The 23,343-nt window shown below is 44.8% G+C and overlaps 1 protein-coding gene across 1 annotated transcript in view; it reads right to left on the reverse strand.

Annotated features, from left to right (window-relative positions):
• The window catches only part of LOC128101377 (serine/threonine-protein phosphatase 4 regulatory subunit 1-like), an 86,669-nt gene that overhangs the window by 43,031 nt on the left and 20,295 nt on the right, over nucleotides 1-23,343 (reverse strand). Inside the window, 1 exon segment of the mRNA XM_052724451.1 lies at nucleotides 10,380-10,512. Coding sequence (XP_052580411.1) covers nucleotides 10,380-10,512 — 133 coding nt within the window.

The following is a 23,343-nucleotide window of genomic DNA, read 5'->3' on the forward strand; positions in this document are numbered from 1 at the left end:
GTGGTAAGAAAATTTCAAAATTCCTTGCAGAATGTTACAAAATTCTGTGAATACGTTAAAAACTAGCAATATGAAATTTGAAAGTTGTAAACTCTACTGTCTGTGTTATGATAACATACTGGTAAACTGTATAATGCATGGTATAATGTAGAGGACATTATACTGAACTGTATGGTATACTGTCTTGATCAGTGTTCTAGTGCTATGAAGAGATACCATGATCAAGACAACTCTTATAAAGAAAGCATTTAACTGGGGACTTGCTTATAGTTTCAGAGGTTTAGTCAATTATCATCATGGTGGGGAACACGGCAGCATGCATAGCACTAGAGCAGTAGCTGAGAGCTATATCCTGATCCACAGGTCAAGAGAGAGACTAGGCCTTGCATGGGCTTTTGAAACCTCAAAGCCCACCCCCAGTGACACACCTACTCCAACAAGGCCGCACCTCCTAATCCTTGTAATCCTTTCAAACATTTCCACTCCCTGGAGACCAAGCATTCAAGTATATGAGCCGATGGGGGCCATTCTCATTTAAATCACCACAGATATGTAATAGGCACCATACTATCACTGGATACACACACACACACACACACACACACACTTACTTCAGACTACTCATGTTTGTTTCAATGTGTCCTCTAACACCTCATGTCCAGGAATGGGGTGACTCCCACCTGCAACTGTTGCAGAGAGCAGAGAACACCAGAACAGCCCAAGAGTAAAACACAGTACCCCTAAGGACCAGTAGCAGAGGCTATGAGTGTTCATCTCAAGATATGAAAGAGTCTGCCATGGAAAAGAGATGCTGAAAGTTGAGCCATCGAAGAAGGAAAACCCTCCTTCTAGGACTCTCCATCAGTAAATCCAGTTGACAGCCTCAGCTTCCCCAGCTGGTTTCTACTGGATGTTGTAAGCCTCTGATTTAATAATGCCCCCTCTATGTGCGGCTATTTGTTCTCTTACTCAGAAGCCCCTACCAGGAGTATCAGCTGCTGCCACAGCAGGCTTCCCCAGTAGATGCTGGAGCCCCATTTGATGGTGTTACCTTTTGTTTGCTCTCTCAATTGGTCTACTCCTGTTGTCCATGTGGATGCTGTAACTCCTGATTTTCTGCTGTCTTTCTCTTATCTGCTCCTTGCTATTTGTTCCTGTGCTTCTGTCTGCCACAGGCTTAATAAACTCACTCACTGAAACAGAACTCAGCTATCAACCTCACTCTCTTGACCACACAGATATGAAAACTAAATATGAATAAGATTGTTAGACTTTAAAACTGTAAGACTATAACATATCGTGTATTGACTTATTGGATTCAATCATAAGGAAAGCCTCCACTTCACAAGTCTTCAGGAACGTTCACTGGGAAGATCCTGACAGACACCACCTAAACAGCATGGACAAGGAGGTGCGCTAACATCATGAAGTCTTCCTACAGTGCAAAGAGAAGGGTTTGACTCTGGATTACACTCCCCAAAATTCCATGACTCCAACTAACTAACCTATTTGGGGAGATATTCTATGAATACCTCACCACTATTCTTCAAAAATCATCAAGGTCATGAAAGACAAGGCTAGACCAAGAAACTGTCAAGGATTTGAGGAGACTAAAGAGATGTAACAACTCACTGACAAGGTGCCCTGGATAGAAGCTCAGCACAAGAAAGAGATTACCATGGAAATCCGTGGTATCTGTGGTCAATAAGCCACCCTGGACCACGGCTGCAGTTAGTGGCTCAGCTTTCTTTCTTTGCTACACACAAGCACACAAGTTCATGTCTGACATAATCATCAGAGCAGGGTTTCCTGCTTTCAGCACAACTACATTTGGGAGCTGACAATTCTTTGCTGTGGGACTGTGCATTACAGGGTACTTAGTAGCAGCCCTGGATTATATCCACTAGGTGTCAGTAGCATTCCCTAACCCCCAAGATTTGACACCCAGAAATGTCTCTGAGACATCTTGGAAGGTGCCCTGGGAGCAGACTCTCGTCCAGCTGAGGGCCACTGCACTAGAAGGAGCTGGACAAAAGTTACAAGAGAACTCTTTATAGACATTAGCTACTTTGCCCATCGCTGTCATCAAACATGTGACAGAGGCAACTGAAGAAAGCAAAGTTAATTTGGGCCCATAGTTTGAAGAAAGAGGCATATGGCCAGAAAGTCTTGGCTGCAGGAGCCTGAGGCAGCTGGTCACACGGCATCCACAGTCAGGAAGCAGAGAGAGATGAACGCTGGTGCTCAGTTTATTTCCTCCTTTTTATGCAGTCTGGGACCTCAGCCCATTTAGGATGGGTCTTCCCACCTCAGCTAATAAACCCAGTCTAGAAAGTCCCTCACAGATATGCCCAGAGGTTTGTCTCCTAGGTGACTCCAGAGACTGTCAAGTTGACCATCAAAATTAACCCTTACACTGAAATACATCTGCAACTCTTCTAGAAACCTAAAGTTATCTCAATCAAAATCAAAAGATAAAACACAATGACCAAAACAAGACAAGACAAAAGAGCTACGGTAAGGGAACACGATAACAGCTAGCACTTAAACTATGATGACAAAGCAAGTACCAATAATGACTCGAGCATGAGGACCTGCAGACACTGTTGGTGTCTCAGAAAGTCAAATAAACACTCACCATTCAATTTCACTTCTAGGTGTCTAGCCAAAGGAAACGAAGACACATCTACATACAGAGGCTGCAAAACATGTACACAAGCATCATTCATGAAAAAAAATCTAGTCCATTTGTTGGTAAACACATGTGCAAAACACAGACTGTGCAGAGAAGGTGTCAAAGTACTGACAAAAACAACGTGATTCCTAATCTGTTTCCCTAGTTCTAGTAAAATAAAATGAGAAAACCCTGGGAACCAGGCCAATGGCTGTGGGGACCCAGGGGTCAGAGGAGGGAAGACCTGACCATGAGGGGCAAACACAGGAACTTGTTGGGTGACAGAGATGCTCAAACTACTGTAGTGATGTTTGCATAACAGGACACACTGTATGCTCAAGGTGAGCAACTTGCATGCTGTGTACAAATTGGCACAGGGAACTGTTTTAGACAAAGGCAGTCAGACAACAATGTCAGAGGAACCAACAGATGCCCTATGCCAAGGGCCTCACTGTGCACAGGAGAACCAACCAAAGTGGACTCACCTGCTCTGATTTTCAAGAAAAGAAGACTACAGATTGAGGATTCATAGTGAAGTCCTCTGGCCTAGCACAACACAGAAGAAATATGTCAACACAAGCCTGCTGAAGAGACAGGTGCCACCCTGGGGATAAAAAGCTGAGATCTGGCAGCCAGGAAGCTTGGGAAAGTCGAAACAGACACTATGGAGAAAGAGACTTATTTCTTTTCTCTGGACCTCATTCACACTAGCCTCTCTGGGGAAATCAAGGAACTAAGATCCCCAATCTGCTGCTCCAGCCATAGAATAGATAAACAAATCTGCATCTAGCCTCAAGTGGGCACAAGGGACCTGCCCTCCCAAGGACAGAGAAGAAAGGGCTAAGAGAGACTCCAGAGCAGGACAGTCTACTGGTGTGAATACAGATGGAAAGGACTACAGGCAGATAACCGGTTCTGTGTTAGTGCTGTGGAAAATCTGCTGCTTTCCATGGGTATGCCCTGGGAGAACACTGGGGATGAACCGAGCCAAAAGCACAGGCCTCAAGACTTCTCAGTTAACAAGGTTAACAAGATGAGAAAAGACATGGCCTTCTGCAAAGACTATACCTGCCAGCCCACCAAATACTCAGTGAGATGGAGCTGCAGGTGTTAGCACCCAAGTAGAATAGGAACAGTTAAGATAAGCAGAAAGCAAACAGCAGACAAATCGTTTTAACAAGCCACATTGACAGAAGCATCAATGTCAGTGATCTATCAGAGGGCCAGCCTTTTGAGGCTGGGAGAGGATGTCGTCTATGAACATGATAGGCTGCATTCAAAGCTATTCTGGTACACATGGGGCCCAAGGACCACTGGTTGGACTCGCATGCTCAAATTAAGATGTAGAGATGGGTGAACTGTATCAAAAAAGCAAGATGTGTTCATACACCTTCCATAGTAAACACAGTTGGAATTTTGAAAGTTACAGGTTCATGTATATACAAATGAATACAGCATAAAATCAAAAGAAAGCTGGACTGCATGCACTACTATCAGACAATGTGAGCTTCAGAAAAAGGGATGAAGATACTATGCAACAAAGAAAATTGCCAACTTAATAATAATAATAATAATAATAATAATAATAATAATAATAATAAAGAACAATGCTAGCAGGGCACACTCCCAACATCAAAACTTCCAAAAGGATAGGAAAATCAGTAACAATCATAGCTGAGGATGTGAACACTGTTCCCACAGTAACTACCCATAAAGGTGCATTAAAAAAAAGGTAAGGGCAGTGGATGACTCAGAGGTGAAGAGGGCTGCAGACAGCTAAGAGGTGAAGAGGGCTGTGAACAGCTCAGAGTGAAGGTAAGGGCGGCGGACGGCTCAGAGGTGAAGGTGAGGGGCGGCGGACGGCTCAGAGGTGAAGGTAAAGGGCAGCGGACGGCTCAGAGGTGAAGGTAAGGGGCGGCGGACGGCTCAGAGGTGAAGGTAAGGGGCGGCGGACGGCTCAGAGGTGAAGGTAAGGGGCGGCGGACGGCTCAGAGGTGAAGGTAAGGGGCGGCGGACGGCTCAGAGGTGAAGGTAAGGGGCGGCGGACGGCTCAGAGGTGAAGGTAAGGGGCGGCGGACGGCTCAGAGGTGAAGGTAAGGGGCGCGGACGGCTCAGAGGTGAAGGTAAAGGGCAGCGGACGGCTCAGAGGTGAAGGTAAGGGCGGCGGACGGCTCAGAGTGAAGGTAAGGGGCGGCGGACGGCTCAGAGTGAAGGTAAGGGGCGGCGGACGGCTCAGAGGTGAAGGTAAGGGGCGGCGGACGGCTCAGAGGTGAAGGTAAGGGCGGCGGACGGCTCAGAGTGAAGGTACTTGTCACCAGAGTCCTAGTAGAAAAACAGAGCCCTCTCCTGCAAGTTGTCCTCTGATTTCAATAAGGGCACTGTGGCATTCAAGCACCCACCCACAGATGCACACCAACAAATCAATTTATTACAGTAAGTAAATAAAGAACTCAGAAGACCTGGAAAATGCCTCCAACCAACTTAACTCAATTGATATAGATGTTTAAGATACTCTCCCCCAAAATGCTGGCATACAGCATTCTTTCAAGACAAAACATACTTTGAAACATAAATAAGTCGGCAAACTTTAAAAAACAAAAAAAAGATATTCTCTGAGCACAAAATACATGAAAGCAGGGAAAACAGAAAGACATTTGAAAGTTGTTTTAAGTATTGGAAAATGGCAGATTGTGTCTGTGAATACCTCACTGGTTAACGGAAAACTCATCATGGACATTAGGAACCCTGGTGACAATGAGCCGAGTGCAGCTCAGCCAGCACAGTGCTTGTTTGGCAAGCTGCAAAGTGACTTCAAGGCTGGCCTAGGACACATGACACCACACCTCAAAATAAAAATGAAGTCAAAGGAGACTGCAAATATGCTTATGATCATGTGTGGGTAAACCACACAAAGGCTCTGTAAAAACAAACACACACAGTTTGAAGAGACACCTACTTACACACTAGTTAGATGGTACAAGGGTTTGTGTGTCAAGTATCCCCAAGAGTCCAAGTGTCTGGTGTGTGGTCATCAGCCTGGGGTGCTCTTAGTAGTAGAGCCATTAGGAGGCAAGGCCTAGTGGAAGGTGGTTAAGTCTTTGGGGATGCAGCCTGGAATGAGACTGGAATGAGATGCCAGTCTCCTTCCTTTCCTGCCCAACTACCATGAGGTATGCTGTGGTGGTACTGTGTTCCCCAAAATATTGTGCACCCTAATAAACTTATCTGGGGTCAGAGACAGAACAGCCACAATATTAAACATAGAGGTTAGGGAGTGGTAGCACACGCCTTTAATCCTAGCATTCCAGAGGCAGAAATCCATCTGGATCTCTGTGTGTTCAAGGATACAGCCAAGCATGGTGACTCGTGCCTTTAATCCCAGGGAGTGATGGCAGGAAGCAGAAAGGTATATAGGCGTGAGGACCAGAAACTAGCAGCATTTGGCTGGTTAAGCTTTTAGGCTTTCGAGCAGCAGTTCAGCTGAGATTCATTCTGGATGAGGACTCAGAGGCATCCAGTCTGAGGAAACAGGATCAGCTGAGGAACTGGCGAAGTGAGATAGCTGTGGCTTGTTTTGCTTCTCTGATCTTCCAGCATTCACCCCAATACCTGGCTCCAGGTTTGCTTTTATTAATAAGACCTTCTAAGATTCCTGCTACAGTATGCAGCTTTGTCCCGACACGTTCTCCATCGTTTTCTGTCTTACATCAGACCCAAAAGCAGTGGAGCCCACTGACTGGGGAAACTGCTAAAAGCACAAATACATTTTATCTTCACACTGATTCTTCTCAAGTATTTTGTCACAATGAGAAAACATAATTAAGAAACAAACTGTACAATATAAAAATGCAGATGCTACTTACCAAAGGAAGAAAAAAAAAGATCCAGTATAGCTTTCTCTTTCTCAAACAGATTTTTACTGGGATATAAAAGAAAACCTACATAACTAGAAAGGCAGACCACATTTATAGATTGGATTCTCAACATTATAGAGAGGCAAGTCCTCCAAATGGACCAACTGGTGCTATGTTTTGCTTTATTTTGTTAGGATCTGATGTGTTGGATTTCAAATCTATAAAGGATTCTAAAGGACAGAGAAGATCAGATGAATAGGGCTTTGCATTGTTAGGGTACAGGGTTTGTGTTGCATGGCCACAGCAGCAGGCTGGCTCCAACAGAAAGCCTGACACCACCAACTTCAGGTAAAGTGTGAGGCATAGGCAGGCTATGCAGTGAGGTAAGCAGTCTGCAAAGACAGCAACACACACTCAAGGGGAGACACACACCTCTCCTCAGCCCCTTAACACACAGTGGTCCCAGGGAAACTGTGCCCAAGAGCCCAAACACCTGACCCTCCCTAACTTGTCACCAGGCAAAGGCCAGTGTACTCCAGGAAGAGTTTCAAAAGGCCCACGCCCACGCTGAGCACCAAGCCCCAAAGCCACCAGCTCCTACATAATTTCACTTATTTTAAATTTAGAAAAAATTAAAAATTTTAAGGTAGATACTTGGGGCTAAAACTTCACAGAAAATTAGGAATGTGTTTCACATGAAAATCAAAATTAGTAATTAGTGCTTGGTGAGGTAGAAACAATGGAGATGGGTAGGAAGGGCTCTGGGGTGCCAGCCACATGCCTGACCTGATGACATGACTGAAGGCGTACTGGCCTCATAGAAATGCTCAGACTCGGTATGTTTTAGCCCACTTTCTATGTATCATACTTCACAATGCAAGAAAGTTTTAAAGACTTCTTATTTCATGTGTATAAATGTTGTGCTTGCATGAATGCATGTGCACTATGTGTGTGCCTGGTACCTGCAGAGGCCAGCAGAGATATCAGATCCCCCAGAGCCGAAAGTGCTCCTTCATTGCTGAACCACATATCTAGTCTGACAGTGCAATAAGTTTTAAAGAAGGTTTTTAAAGAGATTTTTAGTAGAAAACAAAACAAAAAACCAAACAAACAAACACCCACTGGCAATTTCAAAAAAATTCATAGCTCATTATGATCTGACAGCCTGTCAATCAAGATTATTTTACAAAACAAATGTTAAAACCAGAAGGCACAGCATTTTTGAATCTGTGAGGTTGGAGCAGGACAATCGTAATGAGTTGGAGGGTTTCAAAAGAAGACAAGAGAAAGTTAGCTTCATAAGAGGTAAAGAAAGGGTGAGACACACGGAGACGAATGGGCACGACAGGAGTTCAGAGTTTAAATGGAGCACACTGCACTGAGCTAGATCCTGGACCAGAAAAGCAATACCATGGTATTATCAGAACAGTCTGTGTACAGATGGGAGTGTTACCTGGGCACGGTGGCTCACTCTAATCTCAGCACTTGGGAGGCAGAATCAGATGGATCTCTAAGCATTAGAGGCCAGCCTATTCTACATAGTGACTTTCAAACTTACCAGGGCTACACAGTGAAACCCTATCTCAAAAAACCAAAACTAAAATAAATAGATAACAAACAACATTGTACCAGTTCATTTCCCACGTGTCACAATTGCACTGTGATCACAGGGGTGACAAAGAGGAGGGTCCTTGTTCTTAGGAAATTGCAACTGAAGCAATCAAGGGCAATGCTGCATGAGGTCATCAAGCTACTTGCAGGGTCAGAGAGAAACATGCAAGCTTGAAGAGACAGAGATCCTGAAGGGGATAGGGCAAAACGTGGACAGTGGAGGGACTGAAGGAGGGGCACATGAGAATTCTTACTGCTACTCTTGAAACATTCTCTCTCTCTCCCCTCTCCTCCTTGGCCCTCGTGTGTGTTTAATTTAAAAAACATATTTTAGTGAACTATAAACACAAACTTTCTACTTAAAATGTAAAGTAAGGAAAACAAAAGAAAGCAAAACTTCATCCTCATAAACCTCAGTGCAATATACAGAAAACCAAGAGACTCCACAGAAAAGCAGTGCAGTTAGAAGGAGACACAGCTTCAAGTTTAATTCACTCTCCTCTACCACCAGCAGCTAGAAAGCTTAAGAATGGGGCTGCCGTGAGGTGTATACCTCATGTAATGCCATCCCTGGAGAGAGGCAGGAAAACTCTGAGTTCAAGACCTTCCGGGCTACACAGCGAGTCTGTTTCAAAAAAAGTTAATAAAAGACAACAAGACCAAACCCAAGCCCCTGGAATGAAACTGGATAAGAGTCAGGACTCTGCAACAGGAAAACATGCTCTACAGAGTCATAGTTGTATTAGTGTGTGTGCGCACAGACATGTGTGTGAAGCACACATACAGAGAAAGTAAAGAAAAACCCAAAAGACAAACAGAAGGTCTGGAAGAACCACATTCTCCAGGGACCGACTGCTGGATGGAAGCTGCCAACAGGCATTCCACAGGCTGGTTGGTTTTCTTGCTTCTAGGGACTGCTAAGCCCCTGCAAAGTGTGTGGGGGAATGAGCCAGTGAGAAAGGCCAAGGCAGTCTTGAAGAGCAGCGCTGCGAGTCTCACTGTATAATGTCACGGTACTGCAGCACAGTGACGGGCAAACCAGAGTTCATGAGGACATGTGACTGAAGAAAGTGGCAGCACAGGACACAGAGAAGACAGTGCCTCACCTCACACACTGTCCAGACCACAGCCATGACTCCAGGTGGACTGGAAACCCAAATGTGAAATATAAACTTCAGAAAACACCAGCAGAGAATAGCTATGGCCCCGCAACAGGCAAACATTTCTTTATGTTCTTTCTTGAGACAGGTTCTTTTAAGTACCCAAACTATCCTTAGACTTGACACTGTCCTGCCTCAGCCTCAAGTACTGAGAGGAAATGTGAGCCGGACATGCAGCGCAAACACCGTGTTTACATGACACAAACGCACTAACCAGGAAAGATGAAGTAAGAAAGCTGTGAATCACATGTAGATGAAGAATGAGGACTGTATCTCCCTGCTTCTAAAATGGGAGGATACTGGGCTCTCTCAGTTCTATGACCTGGAGTGTAAGGGGCGGGGGGAGTGTAAGGGGCGGGCCCGTACTTTAACCTAGAACATCACCTCTAAAAACAACCAAGTAGATGGCAAGGAAGCCCTTGGCTCTCTTGAGAGTGGTACAGTTAGGGAAGATGCAGAGGATAAGAAATGAGGGAAGGAAAGGACCAGTATGCCAGATGAAGATTTGGGGACAAAGGCATTCCTGAACAGATGGGGACAGAGGATAGGAAGTGATAAGGTCACGGGCAGAGCCAACCGGACAGGGATGAAGGTTCAGAAGAGTTTGGATAGCTTTAGTTCCTGCTTTCTTCAAGAAACCAAACCAAGGTCATCACTGAAAGCAACAAAGACTGGACCAGATCAGTGTTGCTATGGAGTGACAGTGGATAAAGGTAGGGCAAGGTGACAGGCAACTTGGAAGTCCACAGTCCAGGCAGTAGTGTGCTACACCCTACTGTAGACATGGGACAGAATGCCTTCCACACCATTTCCACTCTTGTTAGCCGGCAGTTGGTAACAAAAGCAACGAGCAAGGCTGGAGCTGCAACTCAGCGAAGAGTCTGTGCAGCATACATAGGCCCTAGATTAGATCCCCAGCTCCACCAAAACAACAACAAACAAGTGGGAAAGGCCAGTAAGATGGGATTCTGCAGAAACAGAATCAAGGTGTCCTGGAGACAGCTGTTGCCCACCTGCCCCATGAATCCCCTGGAGCCTGTCACAGCAGCAGAAGGCTGGCAGTGTGAGGATGGGGCTTACCGGCTGAAGACATTCTTGCTGAATGCGTGCTTTTCCAAGCGAGTGAGCAGAGGCAGGTTATCGTGGCCAGGGATGTCCAAGAAAGCCGTGACCCTCCCGTTGTCACAGTCTGGACCACAATCTTCAAATCCATCTAGACAGGAAGAGGAAATACTCTAAAACTGTATCTGTAGGTGCTACTAACAGTGATGGGTCAGTCACACTGTGGTAGACATGTCCTATGACTGGGCTGTCCAGTGCAAGCTCCTAGAAGCCATCCACAATGGAGCCAACAGCTATGGAACTATAAAAGAAGAGTGGCAGGGACCAGTGTCACCAAGGAAACTGGTTCCCATCAACAACTAAGATAATCACTCATCTCTGCAGGGAATATGTACCTCTCCTCCATCACTTGAAAATGGTCAGCCAAGAAACTTATTTCTACCTGCAGACAAGAATCTAACAGCAGGTTCGCCTCACATCTTGTCTGCCTAAGGACTACTTACCTGGTAAGTAGTCCCACCCATCCACACCCTGGCCTAGCAACACTCAAGAAGGCCCCTCCCTACAGGTCCCTTAGTCCATCCAGGCTAAGAAGTACCCTTAGGTAGCTGAGTTAGGAGCCCTGGAGCCAATGCACCTGGAACAGAAGTAATCCCATGACTCCTTCTGATTACCTATGTGATCAGAGGGCATCACTGAGCCTCTCTGCACTTTCATCGTGAAGTAAACCTACCTGTGCCATCAGGATGGTAGCACATAGGAGTTCTTGCACATAGAGGCCTGTGAAATCTGTCCCCTAGCCTTGTGAGCTGGCCAACCCTGACCCCTGGTCCCATGCTTTCATCTATGGTGACCATGACTGGCAGATACTGTCCCTCATCTCCTCTGTCCTGGGCTTTTAGGTTGTGGCTAGCGTGCTGCATCTCTAGAAGGCCTTCCCTGCCCACCACCTCTCATGTCAAAGGCTCCAATGGTGCCAACCTGGCTGACCTGCTACAATACAGCTCTCTGCACAATACAGGAGGCCTTCAACAATAGCCACTCTCTTTAGCAGGCCTCTACGCACTCACTACTGAGTTCTCCAAGCCCAGCCCAACTGAGTTCTCCAAGCCCCTGGGGTGCAGGGGGTGGTCCTTAACCACGTGATAAGCAAATTCACTCTACAGCTATGTATCTCTCTAAGGAAACTACCAAATTAACATAATCTTTCCATAAAACACACACTAAAGACTTATCACTAAGAGACTACTCTAGAATGGTAATAGTAAGAAGAGCTCTTAGGTAGTCATAAAAATTAAAGTAATTTAATTTATGGGTTAGGGAGATGGGTTAGTCAGCAAAGCGCTTGCTGCCCAAGCATGAGGACCTGAGTTCAATACCCAGGACCCATAAAAAGCCAGGCATGATGGAGTACATGGTAATCTCAATGATAAGGAGACAGAGACAGGCAAATCCCTGGGGCTCAATGGCTAACTATGTTGTGAAATATTACTTTAACTATGTAAAGATGTGTTACATGTTACGTTTGTTTATGTTGCACTTGTTTAACCAGGCAAAGATGTGTTACATTTATTCACACTGCATTTGTTGTTTAATGGTGTAAAGATGTGTTGCTTTGCCTGCCTAAGGTACTCGATTGGTCTAATAAAAAGCTGAATGGTCAATAGCTAGGCAGTAAAAGGATAGGTAGGGCTGGCTGGTAGAGAGAATAAGCAGAAGGTGGAATCTAGGCTCAAAAAAAAAAAAGAGAGAAGAGAACCAGGAAATAGAGGGGAGAACGAGGGAGAAAGAGAAGGAAACACCCAGGGGCAACCAGGTAGCCACCATCCAACCAGACATGGAGGAAGCAGGAAAAGTAGGGCATACAGAATGAAAGGTAAAAAGCTCTGAGGCAAATGTAGATGAAGAGAAACAGTAAATTAAGTTATAAGAGCTAGTGGGACAAGCCTAAGCTAAGGTTGAGCATTCATAATTAAAAATAAGTCTCTGTGTCATGATTTGGGAGCTGGTTGGTGGCCCAAATAAAAGCCTGCTACAAACCAGTCTATGCTACTTGGTGAGTAGTAGGCCAGTGAGGGACCATGTGTCAAATGGACAAAAGGTGGACAGCTACTGAGGAATGACATCCAAGGCAGACCTCTGGGCTCCACAGGCTGTGCAAACACACACACACACACACACACACACACACACACACACACACACACACACACACACACCAGAGTGATAGCTGTTATCTTTGAAGCACCTGTGATGAACCAATGGTACAGAAGTACCTAGTAAGCATGACACAATTCTTTGTCTTTTGAGATAGGGTATGTTACTGGACCAGTAGCCAGTGAGCTCTGGGGTGCTGCCTGCATCTCCCTCCCCGCAAGGGCTATAGATACACATGACATGACTGGCCTTTTAGGGTGCTGGGGATCCAAACTCAGGTCTTCGTGCTTGTGTACTATACTGATCGAGCCACCGCCTCAACCCTTCTTCATCTTTAAAATTTTTTCTTTATTTTTGAGAATTTCATAATGATATCTATCCATTTTTCCTCCTTCAACTTCTCTTATATCCCTCCAAAATGCCTTCCTAACTTCTTGTCTTTGTAATTTTTTTTTTTTGATAGTCCACAAAGTCCAGCTGGTAACTATCAACATGTGAATGGATAACCAACCACTGGAGCATGGGACACCTACCAATGCCACATGTCAAAAAGAATGATTCCTCTTCCCCAGGACTATTCACTGCCAATAACTTCTCAAAAGGGGGTAGGGCCAGGGATCATCTACCTCAAGTACTCTGGGATTTTGGCTGGCGTGATCTTCTACAGGTCTCTTGTGGACATGACCACAGATTCTCTGAGTCTACGAGTGCGATGGCTATGTCATGTCCAGAAGACGGCACTCACGGCACTCTGCCCACCCTCCACCCAGAAGACGGCACTCACGGCACTCTGCCCACCCTCCATCCAGAAGACGGCACTCACGGCACTCTGCCCACCCTCCACCCAGAAGACGGCACTCACGGCACTCTGCCCACCCTCCACCCAGAAGACGGCACTCACGGCACTCTGCTCACCCTCCACCCAGAAGACAGCACTCACGGCACTCTGCTCACCCACCAGCTTGGCATCCTTTCTGCCTCTTCCTCTTCGGCATTCTCTGAGCCTTAGTAGGGGTGCTCAGGACCCACCATTTAGCAGTCTTTCTTGCTGCTGTTCTACAGGTAGGACTTCACCAGTCATGCACCTGGCTTATCCCCCCTAGAAGTGGGCTCACACTGTTGTTCTCAGTCATCTCTGCTCACTGTGTTCCCAAGCCTGGCCAGCCAGCTGTCCTCCTTACTTGGACTAAATACCTTAGTGAAGCACTAACTGTCAGAAGAAAGCTGTGTACCTGAACATGACTTACATTCTTCAGAGGGTCGATGAAGATAGATTACTAGAGTGTTGGGGGCCAAACTAGGTATGCAAAAACAAGTGAAGATATTACAAACATGAGGATTTGCATCCATAGCTTGGTGTTTTAATAAAATGTATTATTATTAGTGTGTGGGAAGGGTAGGCATGTGACTGTGTGCATGTGGAAGTCCAAGGACAACCAGCAAGGGTTGGTTCTCTCCTAACATCCAACTCAGATCTTTAAACTTGTGCAACAAGTGCTTTTACTGTGAAGCCATCTCTGCACCCAGGTTTTTAGGCACAAATCTTGATCCTCAGGAGAACTCAGACTAGAAAAGCCGGTGAGGCCTCATGGGTGAGTGTGATCTAAGACTCTGTGCCTAGAAAAGGCATTGGCTCAAACTAAGACATCAGCCTACAAACACACATTTTATGTATAACAAGCACTGATTGTTAAAATTCAGCTACTGGGCTGGAGAGGCAGCTAAGCAACTAAAAGCAAGTACCGCTCTTGCTGAGGACAAGAGTTTGATTCCCAGCATCCAGATCGGGTAGATTACAACCACCTGTAACCCTAGCTCCATAGTGATCAAACACCTCTGGCCTCTGCAGGCATCTGCACTCAAATGTATACACCCCTGCCTCCAACACACACACACACACACACACACACACACACACACACACACACACACACAAACACTTTAAAAAATAAAAATAAATAAACTTTTTTTTTTTTTTAAATCCCTGCTACGGCTGACTTTTCCTATTATGCAGTCATCTTGTTTCATTCCTGCTGGAGAAGAGGAAAATCTACTAAAAGGGTAAGGCAGGAAGGAAGGGAAGGCCCTGGATTTGAAACCCAATTATCAAGAGGACTCTCACTGTTTCAAAGACAGCCTGGTAGGTTTGTGTACAACAAAGAGAAAAAGACACAGCAAAGCCCTCCTGGCCCTGATCCCCTGCTGAACCTTTCTACTTTGACCAAAAAGAATAAAGATGGAGAAACAAGCAGCCCAGGCCTCCCGCAGGCTAGTTTTGGCAAGAGACCTGCTTCCCTGGCTAGTTCTGGAAAGATCAATGGCACCTGCTCTAGAGGTGCCGACACCCCCTGCCGTACTTTGCATTGAAAATTAGATGTCTGTGCCAGTTACACTACAGGTGTGAAGAGGCAGAAGAGTCCCACCTGGCAGACAGGAAGCCATGGCCAATTTAGGAGTAATTGATCAGAGTTTAAAGTAGAGATGGCAAGCTGTTACCTAGGTGCTCACTATTCTCTGAAATACTGGCCACAATTTTTCTCAACTCTTTTAGTTATAAATAAGAGCTTATTAAAAATTCAAACTGCCTCACAGAATCTTAACAAAGTATCCTGTGTGCATGTGCATGTGGACATTTTGGGTGTCTTCCTCAATTGCTCTCCACTGTATTTGTGGTCTCTTGCTTAACCATGAGTTCACTAATTCCCCTGGAACAGCTGGACAGTGGTGCTCAGGGATCCTCCTGTTTCTGCCTACACGGCTCTGGGATGACAGGCACGTGTGGCCATAGCTAGCTTTTATGTGGGTGAGGGGGATCAGATTCAAATTCTCCTGCTCGATGGACAAGCTTGGTCCATCACCCAAGGCCTAAGTAGTGTACATCAGCTTAAGTGTGTGTGTGTGTGTGTGTGTGTGTGTGTGTGTGTGTGTGTGTGTGTGAGAGAGAGAGAGAGAGAGAGAGAGAGAGAGAGAGAGAGAGAGAGAGAGAGAGAATGAGAATTAAAGTGCCATTTCTCAGCAAGATCAAAGGGGTCATTACTAAGATCATGACCACAGTACTTGATGTGTATACTCAAGACCCTCCCAGGGCCCAGAAACTGCAGCCCTCAGCCCACATGAGTGAGGAGCTTCTGTGGATCCTAGCAAAGTACAAAGAGCTCACTGCTGAGCTCTCGGGCTTACTCTTGGCCTTGCAATTCAGAGACCGACCTGCAGACCCAAGGAGAACCTCACACGCAAGAGCGAGGGCTTCCATGGGCCCTTGGGATCCACTCTATGCTTCATGGGCAGAACTTGTTGTTTTAAAGCTCTGCAAGAAACACTTTCATCAGAGAACTAAAGACCTTGGCAATTAGTCCACAGAAGAAGAGCTGTTCCTGCAGAATACTAATGACCCTACTACAGAGACACATAAAACAAGGGAATAAAAGCTATAGGTCATATGGTATTGAATAATTAACCCGTACTGGTTACCTCCAACAATCTAGCAACTAGCCACACAAACTTTTGTTGTATAGTTTAAAATGTTGTGATGTTTATATTAATTTTTTGAAAATTTCATACACTGTACTTGGATCATATTTATCCCCCTTCTCCAGCTCCTCCCCACTACTTATCAACTTCATGTTTTCTCTGTCTGACTGTCTTTTAAACTCAGAGTCCAGTTTGTATTGGCTGACCACTCCTGGGAATGAGGTCGGTTATATATACCAGCGAAAAAACCAGCCTTTTCCTCTACTACCGTATCAACAGTTCCTCAGCTGGAGGTGTGACACCACACTCCCTTCCTGTCCTCCATGCTGGTATTGTGTCTAGCTTGAGCTTGAGCTGGTCTTGTTGAGTTCATATGTGCAGCTGCTGTGCTGTGTCTGGAGCCATCCTCTATCTCTCCCTCTATCATCCCAGAGATGTCCCATTTAGGACTGGGCATTCCAAAGTCTCTTACTCTTTGCACTTAGACCATTTATGGGTCTCTGTGTTAATTACTGAAAGAAGCAGCATCTCTGATGAGGGTTGAGTGAGGCACTGATCTACGGGTACTGATCTACAGCAACATGTGATGAGCAGTCATTTTACTGCTATGTTACTTTAGCAGAATGATCGTAATAGGTTTTCCTGAGGCCCATGACATATCTCGTCTCAGGTTCTTGGCCCCATTGACGGGGTCAAGTATAGGCTGCATCTCCTGGAGTAGGCCTTAAATCCAGTCAAAGCATGGTTGCTTACTCCCGAACAGTTTGCATCAGCATGCACGTCTTGCCAGGCGAGACATTATTGTATCTCACAGTGCTCACAGCTGGCTGAGACAGATGAGTACTTTTCTCCTCCAGTACTGTGCACAGTACTCTCCAGGACAATGAACATTAGTTAATAGGGATGAAGCTCTAGATCACCATCTCAATTTCTCCACATCCTTTGATTCAAGCATGTGCTGTCTTCAGCAACAGGGTCTTACTGTCAAGTTGGAAGCAGGTAACCAAAAGAATTGGCAATAGTCTATAGAGTTTGGGAAGGGGTTTGTGGAGCCCCATCACCCAACAACTCAAAAACAGGTAAGTCATTCATTCCTGGTACCTAAGGTTTTATTTAGTGATGCATGGTGTCTAGGTGGGGTACTGTTTCCTGCTCCCCCATTGTTGTAGGGTTTCTGTTGCTGTGGAGAGAAACCATAACCATGGCAACTCTTAAAAAGAAAACATTTAATTGAGGGTGGCTTACATTTTCAGAAGTTTAGTCCATTATCATCATGGTGTGACATGGTGGTGTTCAGGCAGACATGATGCTGGAGAAGGAGCTGAGAGTCTCACATCTTAACCCGCAGGCAACAGGAAGTAGTCTGAGACACTGGACGTGGCTTGAGCATATATAAGAGTTTTCAAAGCCCAACTCCACAGTGACATACATCCTCCAACAAGGCCACACCTACTTCAACAAAGCCATACTGCCTAATAGTGCCACTCCCAATGAGTTTATGGGGGCCAGTTACATTCAAACTACCACATTCCACTCTCAGGCCCCCATAAGCTTGTAACAATTATTACAATGCAAAATGCATTGAGTCCAACTTTAAAAGTCCCATAGTCTATCACAGTCTCAAAAATGTTTAAAAGTCCAAAGTTCAAGGTCTCTTCTGAGATTCATGTAATCTCTTAACTATAATCCCCTATAAAATCAAAATTAAAAAGCAGATCACATACTTCCAACATATAATGGCACAGGATATATATTACCATTCCAAAATACAGGGATGGGGGCAGAGTGAGGAAATACTGGACCAAAGTAAAATAAAAAACCCAGCTGGGCAAATGCCAAACTCTGCATCTCCATGTTTGATGTCAAAATGCTCTTCAGATCTCCAACTCCTTTCAGCTTTGTTGACTGCAGCATACTTCTTTCTCTTGGGCTGGTTTCACTCCCTGTTAGCAGCTCTCTTCAGCTCTGGCATCTCTAACATCTTGGGGTTTCCAAGGCAATCCAAGATTCACACAATGGCCCCTCTAGGCCTCTGTGCAGGCCATCTTGACATATGCCTGGCCTCAGTGGCCTTCCTTAGTCACTACTTGACTCTAAAGCCAGAATCACATGGGGCTGCCAAGTTCTGCTGGGGCTGGAACATGGCCCCCTTGTTCAATTTTATCTTCACCAGCGCTATGTTTTCCATGGTTCCTTCACTGTCTATGCTTGGCTGTTCTGGAACTTGCTTTGTAGAGCAGGCTGGCCTCAAACTCAGAGATCTGCCAGCCTCTGCCTCCAGAGTGCTAGGATTAAAGGTGTGTACCAGCACACCTGACTCTAAACTTTTCTTTAACTCCTTTTCACAAGTTGGAAACTTGGATGGGTGGGATCTTGCCCTGAAGTCACTACTCCCTTTATTCCATTTCTTAATCTTTTTATCTCCTTGAACAGAGATTTCACTTCCTGGTGTTCCTTTTCTCGTCAAATTGTACATTTTATATTTTTCCTTTCTCAATTTGCTCCTTTCCACTGTAAGTCTTTATTAGAGTTACCACTAACAACCACATGACAGAGTCTATACTAGGCTGTTTGGAGATTTCCTCTGCCAACTCTTCACCTTAGCCTCAGGCAGACTCTTTGAACAAGGGCAAAAAGCAGCCACATTCTTCATCAAAATAGCACAAGAATGATCTCTAGGCAGCATACTAAAATTCTTCCCCTTTGAAACCTCTTGAGCCAGCCCCCTCTAAAGTTCATCAAATCACACTCAGCACCACTGTCTTCCATGTTCCTATTAGGATGGCCTATTAAGCAGTGCTTAAAGCTTTCAACTGCTTTTCTAATCCACAGACCCAAGGTCCCAAGGTCCCAAGGTCCATATTCTTTCAAACAAAAGCATGGTCAGGCCTATTACAGCAATACCCCAGTCCCTGTCTTAGTTAGGGTTTCTATGGCTGTGAAGAGAAACCATGACCATAGCAACTCTTATAAAGAAAAAACATTTAATTGGGGTGGCTTACATTTTCAGAAGTCTAGTCCTTTATCATCATGGTGGGACATAATGGCATGTAGGCAGACATGGTGCTGGAGAAGAGCTGAGAGTCTTATATCTTGACCCCACAGGCAACAGGAAGTGAACTGACTCATTGGGCATGGCATGAGCATATCTGAGACCTCAAAGCCCACCCCCACAGTGACACACTTCCTCCAACAATGCCACACCTCCTAATAGTGCCATTCTCCATGAGCTTATGGGGAACAATTTTGTTCAAGCTACCACACTCATCATAGAGTAACTCAATTTAAACTCTTTTCATATATGAATTTATTTTAGGAACCTTCTATAGTAGTAGGTTTCTATATGGCTTTTTCAAAAGGCCTTTAGACCACACAAAATTCTTAAGGTCCAGAATGCAAAAGAATATTACCAAGCTTGAAAAGAAACCAAGCTGATAATAACCAGGAAAAATGAATACGCAGAAGTTGCCCAGAGCCGACGGGATTAATAGAAAATTCTCTTTAAGCATCAGTTAAAAGAATGTTTAAAATATATATATTCCTGGAAAAAAGAGTCAGAAATACAAGTGAGATCCAAGTGCATATCTGAGTGAGAAAAACACACAAAACAAACCAAAAGATAAATGGAAATAAGTTAACAGGTCGGACAACTGGGAAAATGGATGACTCAAAAGATACAGCAAGAGGGGCTGCACTGGTTACTCTTCCAGAGGACCAGTGTTCTATTCCTAATACCCTTATGATAGCTTACAACTGCCTGTAACTCCAGTTCCAAGGTATCTAACACCCTCTTCTTGCCTTCGTAAACACCAGACACATGGTGCACAGACACATATACAGGCAAAACATCCATACACATAAAATAATACAATTTAAAAAACAACACAGGAAACTCCAAAATAAAGCAAAGAAGCCAAATGGCAAGAAATAAAAAGATGCAAGGTGGTGCAGCGCATGTGCAAGCGGAGATGAGGTGAGGCATGCACCAAGACCAGAACAACAATGGCTGATCTGAGGAAAACTGCAAGGCTTCAGACTCTAGAAACTCAAACACTCCCGGTCTCTGAAGAATAGCACCAAGGTATGGGATAGCAGGGCATGCCACATTCAACTGCTAAAAACCAGGGACCCAAAACACCCTTTATAAGAAGGAACTATTTTAAAAGTTCCTTCTTTTTAAACTGACAAATAATAACTGCATTCATAGGGAAAATCTTGAATGCGCTGGAGGGTGTAGAGGGGGGTGGGGGGGTTACACTAAAATTCTAAAACCAAGAGAAGAGTGAACTTCTCACCGAAAACTATTAAATAAAAGAAAGAAAGAAAATGGAAAGAAACCATTACAGAATTGAGACAAAGTCTGTACCTAGAGACATGGCTTTCAAAATGTAAAGTAGTATAAACATCTAAAGAATTTTAGATGTTTTTAAAAATCCATAAGTGGGCACTAGAGTTACAAGTGGTTGTGAGCAGCATGATGTGGTACTAAGAAGCAAACATAGGTCCTCTGGAAGACCAGTGAATGCTCTTAACCACTGAGGCATGTCTCCAGCAGCAAACTACATAGACGTTTCAAACAAACAACAGAAAGCAATCCACTGCCAAGAGACTATATGCAAGAAGTGGGAGGGCTAAGCCAGGCGGTGGTGGTGCACACCTTTAATCCCAGCACTCGAGAGGCAGAGGCAGGTGTTGAGTTAGAGGCCAGCCTGGGCTACAGAGTGAGTTCCAGGAAAGGCTCCAAAGCTATACAGAGAAACCCTGCCTCGAAAAAACAAAACGAAATGAAACAAATAAAAAAAAAAAATTAAAAAAAAAAAAGAACTGGAGGGCTTTCCTCAGAAAGGTCATGACATTGATGGAGCTCAGAAACCACTCCAGGGAGAAGAATGGAAACAGGAAACAGTTGCTTTTTCTCATTCAACAAAATTTCTCTAAAACACAGAAAACTGCAGGGCCTGTGAGAGGCCTCAAAGGGCAAAAGCATTTGTCATGCAAGCCTGACAACTTGAATGCGATCCCTGGAACCCACAATGGAAGAAGAGGATGGACTCCCCAAAACTGTCCTCTGACCTACACATGTATACCACAGCAGAGCTGCACCCACACCTGAAGGTGAACAAAACATAACTAATGTCTAAAGCAAACTACTGATGGCACATCATGGTGTCCATGCATGCTTGTAGAAGTACCACATGGCACCAAGACCAGAAAAACAGATGGAAGCAGACAGGCTGGCAAGGAAAAAGCAAAACTGCCCCCATTCATAAACAATTACCAAAGACCTCAATGAAATCACAAAGCAACAACTAAAGCAGGTGAGTATTTCAATATATAGGACACAACTCAATACACAAAGAACAATTATAGGGACTGGCGAGATGACTCGGTCAATAAAGGGCACGCAAGCTACATGACCTGAGTTCCAATTGCTAACACCCAAATTTTTAAACCACCACTTGGGGCAATATGAACACTGGAAAATTTCCAGGGATCAGCTGCAGGAACACAGCAATGAAGATAAAGTGCTATAGAGCAAAGCAGAGGTCAACTGCTCCTGAGAGCGGAAGCCCCAACATTGTTACAACATCATCTTTTCTAAATTAAACAATAAGCCTAGTGCTATCATAATCAAAACCCAGAAATTAAGTGTAGAGAAATCAATCCATTGCTTCTAAGTTTACATGGAAATTCAAAGGATCTAGAACAGCTAAGGCAGTTTTAAAGAGAAAAGCCTTACTATTCAGGTACTACAAGATGGGCTTAAGAATAAACATGCTGCTTTGCAGACAGTAAGAAGAAACACAGTTGTCTGCAAAACCTCGAAGCCAGTTCAGTTTTTTCAAAGGTTCCAAGGTAACTCAGTGGCAAAGGACAAACTTTTCAGCAAACAAAACAAAACAAGTAAATAAATGTGGAGAAGATGAACCTTGGTCCTTATGTACTGTCAAGGTAATTAACTTACAATCTGTCAGGCAAACTCAAAGCAAGGAACATTAGAAATTCTAGACTGCAGGAGAAAAAGCATGTGCCATAACCAAACAATAAATTCAGCCCCATCACAATGAACAATATGCTCTCAGAAGAAGAAAGAAGCAGCCAGATGGGGTACCCCACGCCTGTATCCCAGCACCCAAGAGGTCATGGCAGGGGAACTGCCTTGAGTCTGAGGACAACTTGGGCTACAAGTTCCAGGCTAGCCCCTTATTTTCCCCTCACCACCACCCCACCCAGAAACAATTAAGATGAAAGCGGAACATCATGCCACAGACCTCAAAAAAAAAAAAATTTCAAAGAAGGTATTTATGAAAGATTTGCATAAAGGTTATACATTAAAAACAAAAACAAAAACTGACAGTTCAGTACAGGAAATGTTGGACAACATCCTTAGTAATTATGTCAATGTCAATTAAAACCACAATGAGATCATGCTACACACCCACTAGGAAGACAACGTTTTTAACTGACTATATCAACACACTAGCAAAGGTGACAGACAGGCAAAATGGTACTGCTCCTAAAACAGCCTGACAGTTTCCTTACAAAGTTAACAGGCATTTACCATGGGATCCTCTGAACCCTACTCCTAGGTATTTACCCAAGAGAAATGAAAACACGTTTGTTTACACAAAGACCTGTATGTTCAGTTACAAATAAAGGAGAGCCACATCTCCCTGGGCCACTGGCACTGCTAGAGCCTTGATAAGTCCATCACAGTCACTACCAGCACTCACGATAAGCTCTGTAAGTGTAGGTTGTGAGTACTCCTAACACTCACTTCCCTGTAAATAAGTAAAGCTGTTGGAATGAGGCAGTCTCCCTAACTAGCAGCTGCTAGACTCTGCCTGGCTGCTGAGAGCAAAGGCAGGCTACCCTTACACCATTGTCAGTCACCATGAACGCCCCACAGATGCCAAGACAAGTACATAAAAGTTGCAGCTGGCTGCCCTGGTCCTAAAGGCAGCCTCAGCCAGGGTAGGTAAAACAGCACCTGACAGTTTGCCATTGCAAGGTGCAATGAAGTCCAGAGGAACCTGCAGCCATTTCCACTTGGTAGCCGAGCACAGAGACAGTGATGGCTGGTACAGAAGGCAAGGCTGTGCCTGGTATTCAGGGGTAAGGCTGGGACTGAGCCTGATCCCTTAATAAAAAGGCAGCAGTGACTGATCCAAAACAGGGGGTGAATGAGTCCGAGCAAGAGGCTGTGGCTGTGTAAACGGTCCTGAGGGCTGAAGAAGCAGGCAGCCCCAGCTCACTGGGCACCAGGCACCAGGGAATTCTCAAGCATTGAAAATGATCTATCCTGTCAGTGGTTAAGACTCACTTAACAAATTAAACACTGGTGAATTTCACC

This window comes from Peromyscus californicus, unplaced genomic scaffold (assembly GCF_007827085.1).
Source record: "Peromyscus californicus insignis strain IS unplaced genomic scaffold, ASM782708v3 Scaffold_7__1_contigs__length_154581171, whole genome shotgun sequence".
Lineage (NCBI taxonomy): Eukaryota > Metazoa > Chordata > Mammalia > Rodentia > Cricetidae > Peromyscus > Peromyscus californicus.